The 20,333-nt window shown below is 35.3% G+C and overlaps 1 protein-coding gene across 2 annotated transcripts in view; it reads left to right on the top strand.

Moving 5' to 3' along the window:
- The window catches only part of ADGRL4 (adhesion G protein-coupled receptor L4), a 109,185-nt gene extending 89,968 nt beyond the window's left edge, over nt 1–19,217 (top strand). For both annotated transcript variants that reach the window (XM_021690081.1, XM_021690080.2), the window contains exons 13-15: nt 15,819–15,910; nt 17,254–17,422; nt 17,808–19,217. In XM_021690081.1, the coding sequence (XP_021545756.1) occupies nt 15,819–15,910; nt 17,254–17,422; nt 17,808–17,870 (324 nt within the window). In that variant the 3' untranslated portion in view covers nt 17,871–19,217. The remainder of the gene's footprint in view (nt 1–15,818; nt 15,911–17,253; nt 17,423–17,807) is intronic.
- Nucleotides 19,218–20,333: the final 1,116 nt, after the last annotated feature.

Genomic DNA, 20,333 nt, shown 5'->3' with positions numbered 1-20,333 from the left:
ACAACACTTTGAATATTTCAGAATAGGTCAAAACTTTATCAAGTATTAAAGACCCAGATAAGGCTGTGCTAGTAACTGAAGGGATATAAATGGAGAGGAGACACAAAAAGTGTATCAAGAAGACATGTGTAAACAAACAACTCTAAGACAACACATTAGTGTGCTTGAGGTAATATTTTGGAAAAGCAAATCTGAACATTTCTTTACCCCTTAATTACATCTTTCTTGGCTTTATTGCTCTTGGGGTCAAATCTAAAACTTTTAACAAAGCCTTCCATAAGGTGACCATATTCATTTATCAATCACCAAAATCTGGACCTTTTTAGGAATGAAAGTAGGTAATAAAAATCACTCAAGTTGGTTTCATTTTATTGATGGACCTATAAAACAGCTCTATTCAAAAATCTATTTTCAAAAGTAATTTTTTTTCTACACAACACCGGTGATTTGGAATAGAGCACCATGAGCCTGGACAATGTGGCCATTTTGAATCTTTCTGCCACTATCCCCTGATGATGAAGAAGGTAGCTGTCCCTAACCACTCACGTATTTGAGTGGAAGTTGATGCTTACACCGTATCTGGATAGGGTCTAGAAAGAGAGGGGGGATATTGCTGGTTGTCTTCCATATTTGAGCCCCTGTGAAGGTCAGAATGGTCACTGCGCATGTGACTCTCACACAGCACCCCAAGAGACATGTCCCGGTGGAAGTAGAGCTTACCAAACTTCCCCAGGCTTATCTTAATAAGATGTAAATCAAAAATTCAGATAAATGCTAAATTGAACAGAACACTGGGCAACCGACATTAAAAATACTGTGGCCCGCAAATGGGGATAAAGTAGACACTTTACTTAGGAGGCAGTGCATGTTCTGGCCCCTGTCTGCTGATCAGCCTCATCTTCCACGACCCTCCCATGGGCTTTTGTGTTGTAATCACATTGCTTTACAATTTCTGAGAGGTTCTATGTACCTTCCCATCTCAGCACCTCTGCACTAAAACACTCCCTATCACTGCCCTCTGCCATCCCTTTGTCTAGGTAATTCCTGTTTGTCTTTCAGTTATCAATTCAAGCAACACCTTCTGAGGAAAGTCCTCCCTGACTCATGGATCTATAATGTATTTTGTTGTTGTTAGATGCCTTCAGAGAAATCCACTTTTAAAAAAAAAATACTTTCCCCAATTTATAATTACACATATATTGATGTGAATAACTGATTAACAACTGATTCGTATCTGTCTCCTCCAGGAGACTATAAGCTCTTTGAGAGAAAAGCTTTATGGATTTTCTCTCACTATATTATCCTTGAGGTTTACCAGGTAGTAATTACTCAGGTAATTCTGCTGGGTAAATAAATAAATGATGCACAAAGCACAGTATTTAGTCAAAAATATTCATTCGTTCCCCCAAAGAAATTTAAAGAAATCATCACCATCATGGAAATGGGCTTATTTTGAGAATTCTTCTCAGAAGAGATAATACGTAAAGCATTCATTATAGCACATCACTTTTCCTTCATTTCTTTTCTCCTTAGAAATGATTGCTGTATGTGTCTGTCTACATCGATCTATCTATGACATGCTTTCACTCGGAATTTTAACATTGGCATATTACGTTTAACTGAATAAAATGAGGTCCTGGCCAAATAATGTGAAAGGTTTTCAAAAGCAATCTGACTGGTTAAAAGTGTACACCATGGGTTCTTTCTGTGCCCTGGATTTCTAACATGTGCACAAGGATAATGATGCCAACCCTATATACAGTGCTACTATTAAAAAAGAAATGAAATTATAAGAATAAAAGCATCCTTCAAAATTTAAAAAAAGGAAAATTTTTAATAATTGGAGGACAATCTTATGTCTCTTCTCTTTACCTTCAAAATTGGCAATAACTTGGGGCACCTGGGTGGCTCAGTCGTTAAGCATCTGCCTTCGGCTCAGGTCATGATCCCAGAGTCCTGGGATCCAGCCCCGCATCGGGCTCCCTGCTCAGCGGGGAGCCTGCTTCTCCCTCTCTCTCTGCTGCTCCCCCTGCTTGTGTCTATCCCTCTCTCTCTCTCAAATAAATAATTTAAAAAAAATCTTAAAAATAAATAAATAAAAATAAATAAAATAAAATTGGCAATAACTTTATTTTTTTTAAGATTTTATCTATCTATTTGAGAGAGAGAGAGACCATGCGCGCAACACTCATGAGCAGAGGGAGGGGCAGAGGCAGAGGCAGAGGAAAAAGCAGACTCCCCACTGAGCAGGGAGCCCAATGCAGGGCTTGATCCCAGGACCCTGAGATCATGACCTGAGCCAAAAGCAGATGCTTAACTGACTGAGCCACTCAGGTGCACGCTGTGAATTGTGTAAGACTGATGAATCACAGACCTGTACCTCTGAAACAAATAATATATTATATGTTAAAAAAAAAAAAAAAAGAAGATAGTAGGAAGGGAGAAATGAAGGGGGGTAAATCGGTGTGGGAGACGAACCATGAGAGACTATGGACTCTGAGGAACAAACTGAGGGTTCTAGAGGGGAAGGGGGTAGGGGGATGGGTTAGCCTGGTGATGGGTATTAAAGAGGGCACGTACTGAATGGAGCACTGGGTGTTATACGCAAACAATGAATCATGGAACACTACATCAAAAACTAATGATGTAATGTATGGTGATTAACATAACATAATAAAAAAAAAAGAAATGTATAGATGAAAACAAAAATAAATAAATAAATGAAAATAAATGGGAAGTAACAGTCAAATGACCTGTGTGTGTGTGTGTGTGTGTGTGTGTATTTTTTACTAACCTCTATCCTCTCTTTTTACAGTAAGTATACACAAGGAACGCGTTTCCTTGCTTATATCTTAACAAAGGAGATTTCATCACTGGGTTTTCATTGTCACATTAAATGGAACAACTGTTGTAAATGTTCTTCATATGTAGTTTTTCTCATTCACCTTTGTTCCTTTTCTAATATCTTGCTATGGCTTATAACCATCTACAGTTAAAACCAGCTACAAAAATAAGCCCATGGAATTCACTTACACCCATGGAATCACTTTATCCTTCATGCTTATACATTTCTAATTCTCTCTACCTTTTGCTTCTATTTTAGAGACAGTAAATTACTCTTCCAAAAACTGGGAAAAAAAATTCAACTATTGAAATATTCCTAATGGAAACATGTTAAAAATACGAAGTGTGAATTTTTTAATGCCTAAGGTGATTATATACTGGGATGGGATTTCTAGCCATAATAAAATAGAGCAATTATTTAGCTATTACTTGAAGGGATGTGGGAAGATATTTTCCTAATGAGGCAGTATTCTGCCTACTTGTGATTAAGACATTTGTTGTGACCTACCTGTGTGCTCAAGACTGTGTTTAACAAATACACATCATAAAATCCATGGGTCTGTAGTTTCTGTTAGATGCAAAATATTGCGTATGCCCAAGGTACCCACCCATAAAATAAAGGAGGTGTAACTTCATCCTTTCCCTTTATGCAAAATTATTCCTAGAGGGTCATTACATTTTGATAATATATAATATATCCCTCAGTTACTATTGCTATATCTATCTATGGATAATAGATTTCTAATAAGATATTGTTTTGTCAAAATCTGCAAGATGTGAGACAAAAAAATATATAATTTTTTTAAATGATTGATCAAATTAGTGGATGAATGCTCTTTTACATAGGCCATAAAGAATGGTATAGGTATATTAGGTATAACATCCTTCATCCTTTTATTCATTCAACAAACGTTTATTGAGCATTTTCTATGTATCAGATGTTGTTTTAGGCCTTGGGAGTATGTCAGTGAATAAAATAGAAAAAAGTCCTTACCCTTATGGATCTTGAATTCTAGACCAAGAGTCATCAATGGCCATAGTCTGTTTTTATAAATAATTTTTTACTGGGAAACAGTCACATTCACTTGTTTGTGTATTGTATTTAATGGTATGGCAAAGTTCAGTGGTTGTAATAGAGACCATATGGCTCTCAAAACCTAAGCTATTTACAACCTGTCCCTTTACAGAAAAATATTCCTGACCTCTGTTCTGCACTAGAGTGATTTAAGAAAAGATAACTACCCTCTCCCATAAAATATCCTAGAATATCATATTGGATTCATGAAGAATTTGTTTCTTATATTTAAGGTATCTGGTAACTTTATCTATGGATTGCCCTTTGAAATACTCCTACCTCTTCTATAAAATTCTTGAAGATACCCAGATTTTTGACCTGGAAATTTCAGTTCTACCCTAGAGGAGTTTCAACAAAAAATGAGAAGTTGTTTATATGAACAATAAATGTTTGACTTATTGTTGAATGATATTACATTCATACATTGATTACATTATTATTACTGACTACCTTATTTTGCTGACATTATTTTAAAGGAAAGTCCTGAAAGTAGAAAGAGATCATCTGTTTTCTATTGAGATCATATTGCCCAAAATAAAGACTGAAAGATCTAAGTTCTGATATAAGGTGCTATTTATACGTCCAATGAGACTACATCACAAAATCATTCTTATCCAACTGTGAAGTGAATATGTTATATTCACCATTGGGCATGTCAAATATTGAGACAATTCAGAGGAACATACTTCCATATAAACATAATAGCTATTAATGATAATAATTGATGCTTGTTGAAAACTTATATACTGAGCACTAATCTAAGTGCTTTATATTATTTAATACATACAACCAACCCTAGATGATAAATATTAATATTTTATCCATATTTTACATAGAAAGAAAAATGCAAAGAGTTAAATAAATTGACCAGTCAGTATCAGAGCTAAAATTTGAATCCATGAAGTGTGGCTCTCAGTCCATTTATTCTATTTATTTTGAGGAAGCATCCGTTGTTTTTTTGAAACTGCCAAATTATATAAGGCAATGACCTCCAAATTTTTTTGACTAAAGAGCCCTCAGTAAAAAATATGTAACTTAATAAATGTTTACATCTTGAAAAATGGTATACACTTACTAGTTTACTAATATGTGAATTATATAATATATACAAAGTATATTATTAAACAATCTGAAAATATAAATTCAAAATATTAAAGATAACAATACTTCAATTTAATAATTCTCACTAAAATATTATTAGTTTTTTAAATGAAACATTGCTTATACTTTACAGCAATCCAAAGGTCTGGATCTAAGTTCATCTTAACACTTGGTTTTAATGGCTATCAGAGCTGATACCTCACAAAGAGGCATTAAATCTGTACTTTAGTGAGACTATGTAATAGATCACACTGAATGCTCTAACATTCATTTCTTCAAATCTTCAGTAATGCTTTCTAATTGCATTTTGCAATAATATTACTAAGAGGGATGTGTATTTAAATTTATAAACGGAATGCATTTAAATTTGTGCCATATTATTTTCCAGATATTATTTTGGTTAACTTATTTCATCATGAAGAACAAAGCTGTTTTCCAATGGTACATGACTTTTTAAAACTCTAAGTAGAAAACATTAAAAGAGACTGCTAAAAATGTATTACTGACTTTAGAGAAATGATGTGTTGTCTTGATTATGAATGACTTTAAATATGATTGAAACTGTGGATCTAAATGCATACTTCAAATAGTCCTCTTAATAATTTGAATTTTTAAATAACATTTTATCAAATCTGATTAGATCTTCATGTATTTTTAACTTCGTTGACTTACATGTAAGGGCTTACAGCTTGGCTAGCTGATAACTTACTCTAGGGGTAGGGAAAATGTCAGTTCTGTCATTGTCTCATTTGTATATTCTTTATCAGGATTAATTTTAGCACGCAATGTAGTTAACATTTGAGGTCTTGATTTTTTACTTAGTTAGGGTTACTTTATTAAAACTACATAATGTGACCTGAAAATCCACTTAACAGGCACATATATAGTATGTTGCAGTAGGCCATAAGGTAACAAAAGGGAGCAAACCTCTCTACCTTTAGGAACAAATACTCATCCCGCTGAATGGCTCGTATCTGACATGTGGCTTTATATGACATTGAAAAAGTGAGACCAGTATCATATTTTAAAGATTAAACCAGTATTTTAAAGAGTAAACCTTAATTTTTCCTTGGAAAAAAGATCAATGGGAATTCTAATGTGTCCCCCCTGTGCCCCAGTATATTATTTTAAGGCATTCTACTTGACCACTAACATGAACCCAGTGACCATACCTGAACTCAAAAGGATAAAGCTTTGTTGTTCACCAGCACAGGAAGACTAGCACATTCTTAGATGCTTTGACCACAGAGAACAGTGAAGACAGTTGTCTCTATTAGGGGATCACTGGCATCACACACTAAATCCTACGGGTGTTTACAAGGCCTTCACCACCGGTGTCTTGACTAAGTTCAATGAACACATTAATGCCAAACAGCTAACCATATCACTACTCATTAAGGTTTTACTCTCCTACTTTTAACCATTTCTAAAACGAACTCTTAGCAGATAATATAATAAATGTCTCAGCAGTTAAGTTCATGGAATTTTAGATGTCAATCTAGCTTTTCTTTACTGGCCCTTCATTTATCGTTTGGTAGTTTTATAAAGTGCTTAAGAGCATATCCTCTAGAACCTGTCTACTAGGTATGAATCTTTGCTCTGATACTTCCTGTGTCACCTTGGGCACATTGTATAACCTCTCTATGCCTCTGTTGCCATAAATGTGAAAAAAAATGATGATGATGATGATAAGAAGAAGAATTACCCCATAAAGTTGGTGTGAGGATGAAATGATTAAAAATAAAGAACACTTACAATAATGTCTGACACATAGAAAAATGCTCAGTAAATGTTTTTGTCATTGACTCACATCTCAATGTTACACTAGTTTGTAACTACCTACAAAATGCTATTTTATTCCAGAACAACCATTCATCCAATTGTATACCCCAGCAGTCAGTGCTTGGTGGGAGAGCATTGCTATCTTCTAAAGTATAAACCTCAAGGTATTAGTACCATGAATGCTGTTAATATCTCAGATGTTCTGTGAAGGATACTGTCCTCTGATAATATTTAGAAGCTGTTTAGGTTATTTTATTTTTATTTTTATTCATTATGTTTTCAGATTGTTTCAGATGTTTCAGTATGTTTCAGATTACTCTTAATATTTTTCCCCTAGAATTGTAGACTGCACTCCCATGTCTCTCTGTTCTCCTCTCTCCCGAGCCAAGTGTGGATAACCTGAGCTGAGGAGTATCTCTTAGGTCTGTAGATATTCCCCAGGCTTCTCAATCCTGAGCCTCAGGAATGTGAAATAAGATGAGGCTCGTGATGTTTGGAGAGAGGTGCTTCCTAGCAGCATCATGTGGCGGGGGGTGGGGGGGAGGGCGGAGTTACTCCACTACATGATTCTGACAACAGGTCAACAAATATTGTGGCATCATAATTTCTGAGAGTTTTCACTAAATTTATACTAATGCAATTTCACATCTAAGCTTTGGAAATTTTATTTCTAGCCATTAGTTTATTAACAAAAGGTTTTTTTTAACAGGTGCTGGTCTAATCCATTGCCTCCCAGCACAGCTTCATGATGCACACTGAGGGGTTTCTAAGGGGAAGGAGTCCTGCCTAGCCCGGGTGTATTCTTCACTGAGCTCAAACCTTTTATATGAGCTTTCATCCACTACATACTTTAAGGACATTTTATCAGTCTTTGCACATACACACATGTCCAGGTTCCACAACAATTGCAGCATCTGAAAATTTACCCCCTCTTTCTTTGAAATCTCTTTTCAAACTGTCATATGCGGAGAGGGTGATGTCCTTGGGGCTTTCTACTAAGAAGCTAGTGTCCTCAGATTACAAAAAGGATCAGATGTGAAAATAATTTTAAAGCTATGAAGTTATGGTTGCCATACAAAACACAGGATGCCCAAGTAATCTGAATTTCAGATAAATAGCAAATTAGTTTTAAGTGTGCCCCACATATTGTATGGGAGATACTTATACTAAAAAAATTTTTGTTGTATATCTGAACTCAAATTTAACTGATATCCTGTATTTTTACTCATTAATGAAGCAACCCTACAAAAAGGGCCTATAAAGGTGTGCATTATACAGAAGAAGATGTGACAGGTACTTGAAAGTACAAACTGTATTTACGAGTGGCTGAAGAGGAAGTCCTATACTAGTTATAATTTGTGATCTCTTTAAGAAACACAGAAACAGAATCCACAAATAAGATTTTATATAATCAATTACTCACCAAATATCTAGAACATCAATAACAAATATGAGTTATTGATAAATTAGTATTTCTTTTAAACTGGATTTTAAGTTTTTATTTAAAATATAGGAAACAGGGCGCCTGGGTGGCTCAGTTGGTTAAGCAACTGCCTTCGGCTCAGGTCATGATCCTGGAGTCCCGGGATCGAGTCCCGCATCGGGCTCCCTGCTCGGCAGGGAATCTGCTTCTCCCTCTGACCCTCCCCCCTCTCATGCTCTATCTCATTCTCTCTCTCAAATAAATAAATAAAATCTTTAAAAATAAATAAATAAATAATAAATAATAAAATATAGGAAACACTAATTATAGGGTATTTCATATATATATATACACACAATTTATATTTTATATTTACATGTCTTTTACTTTGCGTTAGTTTTCTGTTTCTGTCATAACAAATTACCACAAATTTGGTGGCTTATAACAACAAATCTATTATTTCACAGTTCTGGAGGTCAGAAGTCTGGCACAGTGTGGCTTAGCTGTTTCTTCTGCTTCGAGTCTCACTAGGCTAAAATTAAGGCATTGGCCATTCTGGAGGCGCTGGGGGAGAATTTGTTTCCATGCTTAGAAGTTCGTTGACCAAATTTAGTGTCATGCGATTGATTTCCTTGCTGGCTGTTGGACAGGGGTCAGTCTCAATTTGAAGGGCCTCCCGTATTTCCTGCCTGACCTGACGACCCCCTTTGTCTTCAGTTCTCTCTGACCTCCCCTTCTGCCTCCTCTGATGTAGCACCTTGCTGCTGAATCTCTTCTGCCTTCCTCTTTCATTTCTAAGGGCTCACATCTCACATGGGGCCCAACAGGATAATCCAGGATAACTTCTTTATCTTCAAGTCCATAACCTTATTCTATCTGCACCATCCCTTTTGGTGTATTCACAGGTTCCACATGTTAGTTGTGCCTGTTTTCTCGGAAGGGGGGACATTTTTTTTGCTCAGTACATACCCCACTTTTTCTGATACTCTTTGGGATTAGCATTGTAAGTAAGGCATTTAAAGATGTGATTCCAACTGATAACAAAAGAAGAAAATCAGAATGAAGACAAAACTTGATTCCAATGTCGCTAGTAGATATTTTTCTTTAAGAGATGATATCTTTTCATTTTAAAAGCTTCAACTGAAAACTACTGAGCCATCTCTGCAGTGATCTAGGGATTGAGAATGGGTCACTGTTTTGGGGGGCTGGGTTGTTTTTAATGCCCTCTTGGTAGGCTAGTAGAAATCCTCCCTTTGTCCATGGCAGAAGGGAATTAACTAGGCCAGTTAATCTAAAGGTAATAAAACTACTTGAAAGGACATAGTAGTTGTGATCATGACACATTCTTATATGAACCAGACTCTGTTTGATATATGTGAAAAATTAAAGTTGGGTCTAAAAGTGCTGTAAGAGAAATTTTCTCATTCTTTTTGGTGAGATCTGACATCAGCATATAGATGGCTTCATCAATTATTGAGAAAAAGACTAAGAAAAGAAAAATGACTGATTGGGATGCTTCATTTTGAAGCCTGAATTTGAAGCCCTTGGGTCGAATGTACCTGTAGGTCTAAATCTTTCAGAATTAGCTCCTGCTCTCTCTCCAGCTTATCTGTTTAAATTTCTTGTTTAAAAAAATAAGGCACTTAAAAATTTTTAATGCACTCTGTCAAACATCAGCACCTGTGTGCCAGACTTTGAAGCAACTGCATCTATCAATGAAGGTTAAGAAACAGATCTCTGTATAGATAAATATTCCTTAAGATGAAGTCAGGGGAATGATCTTAAATTTAAAATACTAGTTTCTCTCAAGGGTTAAGTTTTCATGCCTTGAATGATTTTTTTTTCTTCACAGCTGTTCTCATTCTCTATATACTCAAGTGCCGCAGTGAATTTCAGAGTTCTTAGGTTTGCCCCTAACATTCTTGTCTTGCTTATTCCTAGAAAAGTATTAAGGACTCCTAATCTACAAGCTAAAACTGTTTTTTAAAAATTGAACCAAAAACGATAACGAATGACTTTGTTCATTTGCAAGTCATTAATTAGCCCTTGTGCTTTTGTGGCACTAATATTTAGAGATAAATAATAAGGGAACCACAGCTGATAAAGTTGGCACACATAGGTAAATACTAATGAGCAAAAGTGTGAGTCATTGTAGGGCACCTGGGTGGCTCAGTTGGTTAAGCGACTGCCTTCGGCTCAGGTCATGATCCCGGAGTCCTGGGATCGAGTCCCGCATGGGGCTCCCTGCTCAGCAGGGAGTCTGCTTCTCCCTCTGACCCTCTTCCTTCTCCTGCTCTCTGTCTCTCATTCTCTCTCTCTCAAATAAATAAATAAAATCTTTAAAAAAAAAAGTGTGAGTCATTGTAAAGGCACCATTTCCTTAATTAAGGTTCCTATTAATGAGTTGTCTTGTATTTGAAAGAATCGCTCAAGTATTCAAGTCAGTTATCATCGAGGTAGCCTTGTCAGTAAACACAATGCTAGTAGTACCCTTCCAATTATTTAGCCTAAAATGCACATATTTCTCTAGCCTCAACGTCATGACTTCTGGGATAATTGCAAACATTTATCATCAGAAATACTTTTTAATTCTATATAATCTTGTTTTAAGCTTTTGTTTTTATCTTATCTCAGACTATTTGTACTTAGTTCATAAAACATCCCCTCCAGAAAATACTTTTCCATACCATATAAAATGCAGAGTTTCAACTTAATTCCCACCGCTAAGTAAATAAAGTCATGTGCCTTTGGGTGATACTGATTATTTATAGTTTTTCACTCTATTTAAAAAAGGGTTTAAAGTAGCTCGTATATTTATAGATAAAGAGAGAATACAGGCAGTGTAAAAGCTGCAAATAAAAGTTTTTCCAGTTACCCCAAATTTGCTGAATATCATGATGTTGCATTTGGCTCTGAGTTTTGTTAAAGAACTATTCTGACACTTGTTAAAATGGTAAGAAAGACTTTTTTCAGGACTACTGTGATAGGTGTCAAAACTATTGCAATAGGGGAGAGAGATTCAGCTCAGCTCTGACTACAACAAAACCAGCTGGGAATTTATAGCCAAGGATCAGTTTGTGTGGTGTGGGGAGAGTGCATGGAAAATTACTAAGAGCGGATGGCAAGGGTGGGGAGAATTCTTGGTACATTTACTTTAACAGGACTCTTGCTGAAAGGCAGGCCAGTGTGATCAGATATCAAGGGTGGCGGATGAGGACTTTAATTTGATATTGAAAGTGACCAGATAATCAAGAGTGGTAGGATTCTCTCTAAGCTGATTTAGCAGGATTCTTGCTAAAACTGAATTCTTCAAAGATGGACACTGAAGCCCAAGGTTGAGGCTGACTATAGTTTGGTCAAGGAGAATTTTTTTTTTCAGTGTTCCAATGACTCAGCCAAGGGAAGAACATGTTTGCATGCAGAATTTGCATTGTCCAAAACAGTAAAGAATACCATCATCGTCTGTATTTCCATAGAATTGAACTCAGGTCTGATTTTGTCATTTGGGCTTCAGTTTTTAATAAACAGTGGGAGGCAGTATGTAGATAAGGTGGCATTTAAACAGAGGTGGTGAGGGAATTTGTCTTGGGAAGAGCTGAGAGCCCAACAAGTACAGCCCCCCTAAGGCATGCTGGTGGGCTGGAAAAAGGACAGAGAATCCAATGTGAACGTAGTAGACATGATCAAAGGAGAGAGAAGTAGGACTGGAGAGAAGAGGTATAGTGAGAACCAAGGCATTTCAAACCCAGAGGCCATTGTGAGATCTTTAGGTTTAACTCTGAGTGCTATGGGAAGCCATCGGAGGGTTCTGAATAGGGACATGGTCTGACTTAAATTTTATTTTCTTTTATTTATTTTTATTTTTTTTTATTCTGACTTAAATTTTAAAGGGATCCATCTGACTGCTGTAATGAGAACAGATTGTAGGAGGGCAAGGATGGAAGCAGAGAGACCAATTAGGGGCTTTGGCGATAGCCCAGGTGAGGCACAATGTGGTCTCTCCCAGGATAGGCGCTGTGAAGACAGTAAGTGGTAGTCCTCTTCTGAGTATGTTTTAAAGGTGGAGGTGAAGGGCTTGCTGATGAATAAGGCTGATCTGCTAGAAGGATGAGATAGCTTTTTTTGGGCGCCTGGGTGGCTCAGTTGGTTAAGCGACTGCCTTCGGCTCAGGTCATGATCCTGGAGTCCCAGGATCGAGTCCCACATCGGGCTCCCTGCTCAGCGGGGGGTCTGCTTCTCCCTCTGACCCTCTTCCCTCTCATGCTCTCTGTCTCTCATTCTCTCTCTCAAATAAATAAATAAAATCTTAAAAAAAAAAAGAGAGAGATTTTTTTTTTTTTGAGGTGAGGAAGGTTGAAGCAAAAATAGGTTTCTTTGGGGAGAAGAACAGTAGCTTGATTTTTGACATGTTCAACTCCTGATGCCTATTAGACATAGTGAAACAATCAGGGTGTAAGGATAATATTTTGAGCCACTGGGTCTGATCACCTAAGAAGTGAGTGTGCAGAGATAGGTCTGCACTGATATACTGAGTAATCACTTACTTTCTCTGGGTTGCTCTCCTTTGGCTTTACTGGTCATTCGAGGCTGGCTTAGAAATCACATGTGAGGGTGTCATTACCTGTGTTCTTTTACCCTTCTTTTAAACAATCACTGGGCACGTACTGAATGGTGTTTGACTTGCCTATTGACTGATCATCTCTTCCATGATACTGCAAGTCCCTTAAGGAAAAGCCTAAAGTATATAAGTGTTCTTGAGTGAAAGAATACATTAAAATCCTTTGCATTTAGGATAAAATCCAAGTAATATTCCCATCCCTGTCTACTTCACTCACCTCTTCTCATACTTCCCTTCCATTTGTTGACTCCACCCCAGCTACCTTTGCTAATTCCTTCAAGATCTGCAATGTCCTCAACTCTCTCAAGCCTCATGGATTCTTTGATCTGCTAATGCATTATAATTTATTGGGTCTTGGTCTAAATACGAAATCCTAAGAGAAGTACCTCCTGAACCTTTATCCTAATCTGTCTATCTTAATGATCCAAATTTGTGACTTGATAGCATTTATCAGTTTGTAGATTTCTAAGTACTTATGTCATTATTTACTATATATTTTCTTAATAAGTTTATGAGAACAGAAGACAATGCCTGTTGTGTTCATTAATCTGTACCCACTCCTCACCACCATGCCAGAGACTTGGACCCTTTATAAAATGTTTAGAATACATATAAGAAGCTTAATATATTTGTATTAGTACCAATGAATATGGATAATAAAATCAGTGTATTTGTGATTTTTTTATTACATAAAACCATAACACCTTTTGGTAAAAATATTTTAATCTGTTTCTCTTATAATGGGGAAAGTATGAGGTGATGGAGTAAGAATTAGTCTCCTGCTTCTCCAGCAGCACCTGGTTTTTACAAGTATGTAAACATTTCCCTATTGTACAGAAAAATGTACTTTCCAGAACTGTATCACCCATAGGGAATGTTCCGTGGCTGCTCTTCGCTATTTTAGCTGATGATGTGGAACAGCATTCCAAACATATTTGGACTTCTGAGAAGACACAGCAGTATGAGCAACTATTTTTCAAACCAGTTTTATTGAAAAGAGTTTAGGAAATTTTAATATTACAATCAGTCACGTGGAAAAATTATGCATCTAGAGAACAATTTTTTTTGGTTAAAGTTATCTCGTAATTCTTTGTTGGGATAAAAAATTCAATATAAATACCTCATTAAAATTATTTGCAAATATTCAAACCAATAATAGTTTGACATATTTATACTAACCAACTTTTAATACTTTTTATTATTTAAAAAATATATACTCATATTTATAAAATTAAGTACAATTGCTGTTTCCAAATTCATTTAAAGAAGCTATAGCTACAAAAACCTAGAAGATACTATGTATCCCTCTTTCATAAGTAAAGACTCCTTACAAAATTAACTATTATTAAATTATCATTTCAGTTAGTTATTTGAACCTAAGAAGGGGGGGGACTATCAATTCATTCACTTTTAATATGCTTTCTCTCCCCCCCTGCAATTGCTGAAGTCTTTCCTATGTATGGAAGAATTACTGTAGTTAGAATTAATTAATCATATAATTAGAAGTGATGGACACTTGGAAGCAGGAAGAAGGGAATAGACCCTTATTCCTTTAAGATTTTCTCTCAAGGACCTCTCCATGGAGAAGTGACAAAATGAAATTATCTGACCCATTCTTTCATACTGCTTTTTGTAATAGCAATTAATAAATTTTGAGAAGCTATATGAAACTCCTTAGACTACAGAAGGAAAAAACCAACTTTTTTTGTAACTATAAGCTTTTGAAACACTAGTGTAAGAATTAGGTAAAAATTAAATTATTACACTTTGCTATTATAACAAAATGGCTTTGGAAAAAATCTGTTTGGATTAATAAAATAAATTCAATAAAGGCTCAATCTACAAATTATTTTTAAAATACTTAATATTTTTAACTGTTAGTATTCTCATATTAAAGTAGATATACATTCAGAATATACCCTTGATTTAATCTTCTGGCACTACAAATATGACTTTAAGTTTTCCAAAAAATATAGGAAAAGGGGAAACTTTTCATAATGCAGTCACTTTAAAAGGAGTGAAAATTGTATTACTCTACTTAGCCCATAATGGCAAATATAAATAATAGAATGATAAATGTTTATTAATAAAAAGTATATACCAGGGCGCCTGGGTGGCTCAGTCGGTTAAGCGACTGCCTTCGGCTCAGGTCATGATCCTGGAGTCCCTGGATCGAGTCCCGCATCGGGCTCCCTGCTCGGCGAGGAGCCTGCTTCTCCCTCTAACCCTCCCCCCTCTCATGTACTCTCTCTCTCTCTCATTCTCGCTCTCTCAAATAAATAAATAAATCTTTAAAAAAATAAATAAATAAATAAATAAATAAAATAAAAAGTATATACCTTCAAACAAACATTTATTTCATTAATATTTTGAAAGTTTCCAAGGTTAAATGTAGGGAAAGGAAATCTGAGCATAAATATTAGGAGACAGAAAGTACATTCATAACATTTTCTAGCAATAGAAATTGAAAGTGTTTTGTTGGGTTTTCTAATTCCTCTGAATATCTTTTTTCCAGTTTAATTTTTTAAAGGTTGACAGAATTATCACTAACACTTCTCCTCAAAACAGCATATAATTTAATGAACAAAAATTTGATTTCTCAAATGTTCACAAAGTTTTTCAAACCAAAATTTAACTAAGTATGTGTATGAATCCTATAATTGGCAGCAGATGATACTCATCAATCTGTAGACGTGATCATACATCTGAAGAAGTTTCTTGAACAGGGTGTTTAATACGATCTGGCAAATTGTACTACCATTTGTACTAACAATTTTCAGTGCTATCATAAAGATCAGCCACAGATTTGCTTCCTTAAATCTACCAGAGGGTTTGTACTTGGTAATATGCATAAAAATCCCACCATTTTCTAGTTTCTATCTTATTTGAAATCTTTAGTATTTATTTACTTCCTTCATATGTATCTAATTGACTATGAAAATTATCTCTGCTTTGAAATTCATTTATTTTCTCAGGTTAATCTCTTGGCTTTTGGATTTATCATATACAAAGTTTTTCGTCACACTGCAGGGTTGAAACCAGAAGTTAGTTGCTATGAGAACATAAGGTAAATGTCTCTTTAACTCTATTTCTTTAGTAGGTAAAAGCTTTAGTAACTTAAGGCACAAATAATTCTTGAAAGGACTATTTTTAAAATTATTTTTTGTACTTTCTTCTGCCATATTTAAGATACTTACTGTTAAATAGCATTTAATATGTTTAATAAGATTATAATCACCACATATTAACTGGTAAGTAAAACAATCTTTTCCAACATAATCGCCTTTGAAAGAAAAGATGATGGTTGTGTTTTAGGGCAAAAATAGACCTTAGTGATTTTCTTTGGAAAACATTCCTCGGAGCTTTGTAACTGTGTTTCTTTCTTGTGACTCCTAGTTTGCATGCTGCCATGATTTTTCTTTCAACTCTCTCTTTAAAACTGATTTATTGAGACCTTGAAAATGGTTTGTTCAGGAAAAACTGAAGTGTGCTATAGGGAACATTAGAAACGACTAACGTTTGTGTTGCTTGGAAACACTCCTGTAGTTTCAATACCTTGCACAAGATTTATAGTTCGGATTTAGCAAATGTTTGATCGATTACTTTCTTTTACCCCTCACCATTCATAGCTTCATGTAGTGTGCTGGTTTTAATAAAGTTGAAAATGACTCATTTTCTGAGGTATACTGCTAAAACATCTTCTGCAGTATGGAATGATTGGACAAAGAATGAATGAGAAAATAATCATTAGTTGCCTCATTTTCAAAGCAATGTCCTCAGTGAGCAGGACCGAATATTGCTTGACCAAAGTCATAGGCAATAAATTGAAAATACATAAGAGTGGTTTTTTTTTTTATTTTTAAGAAATCAGTATTGTGACATGAATTTATTTTGAGATAACTGTATTGCAACAGTGAAAAAAAAAATCTAGTTTTATCTCTTGTCCTTTCTTGACTATACCTGAAAGGAAAGCAGAAGCTTCCTTTGACGTCATGCACACCTACTGACCCAAGTCCACGCAGTATAGTTTACAAGGTTTCTTAGGGAAAATACCGCCTAACAGATATAAGTCTTACCTTCAGAAAGTATTGCAACATTTGATTTGAAATAAAAGCACATACACTACAGTACACTAGATAAAAATATTTTAAGATTAAGGAAATTCCTTGAAAAATACCATATTTTAATAATGTTGCCTTCATTTTGGAAGCACATACCTGCCCCGGAGCAGTAACATACCCAGAAGGCTATCCTGTGAAGCTAGAATAATTTGTCAGTTTCAAAATCCCTTGTGGTCTTTGTAGATTTCTTCATTGTACCACAAACTCTTTTCCCACATAATTGGAGGAGTTTAGGGGTGTGTTGAGGATATGTAGTTTTCTTAACTGAAACATTTCAAATATGTTCTAGGTCTTGTGCCAGGGGAGCCCTTGCTCTCCTATTCCTCCTTGGCACCACCTGGATCTTTGGGGTCCTCCATGTTGTGCATGCATCAGTGGTAACAGCTTACCTCTTCACCGTCAGCAATGCCTTCCAGGGGATGTTCATTTTCTTATTCCTGTGTGTCTTATCTAGAAAAGTAAGCAATTTTATTTTATTTTTGCCCGTTTGTTTGTTTTTTAATTTTGGCCAACCCTACAGCATATTCATGTAGCCTCAGTTAGCAAATTGATAAAAATTCTTATTCTCATAGATTTATGTTGAGTCTTTATAGCCTCAATACAGTACACTTTAGTATCAAAGTAATCAGAACACCTAGCTGTTCATATGGAAATAGACTTTCAAACAAACTTGTTCTTAGGAATGTAAACATAGCTTCTATTAATTTGAGTATATTCTGACAGATGATGAGAAAACAATACTTTTGAAAACCAAATATAACAATTTAATGCGATTTGAAAATAATTCGATGTGATTGTTGCAATTACGTTTACCATTTCTTTTTTTTTCTTTTTCTTTTTTAGATCCAAGAAGAATATTATAGATTGTTCAAAAATGTCCCTTGTTGTTTTGGATGTTTAAGATAAAAATAGAGAACTATGGATAACAGTTGCTACACATAAAAAAGCCAAGCTATGGATAGCCAATGTATAAAAATGACTTGAACCAATTATCCAATTATTAATTGCTTAGATTATCATCTATTTTAAATCAGTTTTTCTGTTTACAGTGTAGAAACTGTAGATAAGATACCATAATTATGTACCATATAACTGTAGTTTGCTTTCCTACACGACATAGTTAGTTATGTCAAAATAGTATTGCAGATATGTGAAAAGTAATTGGTTTCTCAGGAGTGATATCACTGCGCCCAAGGAAAGGTTTTCCTTATAACACAAGAAATATATGAATGTCCTGAAGGAAACGACTAGATTGCTATTTTTGTGACATGTTGCGTTTGAAACTAGTCCCCTATCACCTTGGTAATGAGCTCTGTTACAGAAAGTGGAATATGAGAGAATGAAGGGGCAGAATGTAAAGCAGGAAAAAGGAAATGGCTATTATAACAATGAGTTATATTTTGAGTAAACTTGGTTTTTTTGTAAGCTAAGTGAGAAATTATAGATAAAATATGAATGAACATATTTTGCCATTGTGTGTATTGTTCTGAATTTAAACTTCTACTAAAACAACTTAGACTTATGTTTGTTATATCCATTTTCTTCCCTAATATTCTAAAAAAGACAAAAAACTTCACAAATAAAATGACAATTATATTCTGTTTTTTAGGTTAACATCATAATGAGGTATATGCTGTTTCTATACTTATTTCATAGATTATAACTTCAAATGCTTAATTAGTAATACATAAATGTGCCAAATTATAATATTGTTCATGGCTGTAAATGTAAAAATAGTGTATATATAAAGCTCAGGTATTCTATTCTATGACCTTTCAGTTAGTGAAAAATATTGTTATCTCATTAGGCTAGTATATTTGAGTTCTTTATTTCTTTTAAATTTAGAAATGCTATAGTTCACATCACAATAGTCCCTTTTACTATTTTTAAAAGGGCATTGTAAATATGAAAGTATTCAGAAAGTGAATTGCTATTTTTTTCTGTTCAGAAAAGTACACATTTAAAAATGTTGTTTATAACAAAGAAGTCACTGAGAACTGTAGAAACGTTCACAGTGGATCTATTTTCTGACAGTTTTCTACTATCTATTAAAACATATCTGCTTAAATGTATGGCTTCTGTCTATCCTCAAATCTTCTCATTAAAAGGTAGAAGCAGTGATTTTATTTCAAAAATATGTAATGGTCTGCACCTACCTGTAGGAGTATGCCAATACACTAAATGCTGTGATTTTAATTTCTCCAGCTATTAAAATGAAGTCTGTCAAAATTTGCTCTAACAAATAAAATGTTATCTAAATGAATGCAGCTATTGCTTTGCTGAGTCGTTTTCTCAAGAAAGATGAGCTACCTGCCAATATGCCTATACATTTTTAGAGAATCCATGATAAATTTTTATTATATCTTCTGATCTCTTATATGCTAAGCCTATGGCCCATTATTATCATTGTCATTATAGAACAGGGTCATAAGAATGTGATATTGAAAACAAATCTGCTCAATCGATATATACAAATGATGTATGATATGCAGAATAATAGCCTTCCCAACACTTCCACGCCCTGATCTTCAGCATCTGTGACTGCTACCGTTAGGTAGGTTACATGGAGAGGAGAATTAAGGTTGCTAATCAGCTCACCTTGACATGGGGAGATTATCCTGGATTATCTGGGCAGGTCCAATATCACCACAAGGGGCCTTATAGACGAAGGAGGGAGGGAGGGAGAAAAGGGAACATGTCAGGGTGATACAGCCTGAGACATCTGGACCAGCCATTGCTGGCTTTGAAGACAGAAGCAGTCCACAAGCCAAGGAATGCCGGCAGCTTCTAGAAGCTGAGAAAGGCAAGGAAACGGATTCTTCCCTAGAGCCTCTAGAAGGAAGTCAGCCATGCTGATATCTTTATTTTAGCCTGGGAAGACCCATTTTGGACTTCTTAACTTCCAGAACTGTGAGATAATAAATGTATATTATCTTAAGCCACGAAGTTTGTTGATCATTTTTCATAGGTTTATTGATAATCTTTTTGTAATTATAGCTACCATAGGGAATATTATGGAATTACGTAATAGCATCTTTAGAGACAAGGAACTATTCGTACATTAGGACAGACCTTAACTTTGGATCTTCTTTTTATCAACCGTCCCATAGATATCATTGGATAAAGCTTGTATTCTTTAGCATGCTGTTCGCAACCTCCTTGGGAGCTGCCTGGGTATATTCTGAAACCAGGCCCCATATGTGGAGGACAGGGAGAGACCGAAGAAAGAGGCAGGCCACTCCAGATTGGGAGGTGGCAGTTTCAATAAGCAAGAAGACTTGTCTTAGGAGATTTGTCTTAGATGGCCACAAATGAGTAGATCTCCACACCCACCCACCAAATCTTAAAAGTTTATATAGAGGCCCTACC

The sequence above is a fragment of the Neomonachus schauinslandi genome, chromosome 4, assembly GCF_002201575.2.
Source record: "Neomonachus schauinslandi chromosome 4, ASM220157v2, whole genome shotgun sequence".
In the NCBI taxonomy this organism is placed as follows: domain Eukaryota; kingdom Metazoa; phylum Chordata; class Mammalia; order Carnivora; family Phocidae; genus Neomonachus; species Neomonachus schauinslandi.
The sequence above is the reverse complement of the archived record's forward strand: the minus strand, read 5'-3'. Positions and strand labels throughout refer to the sequence as shown.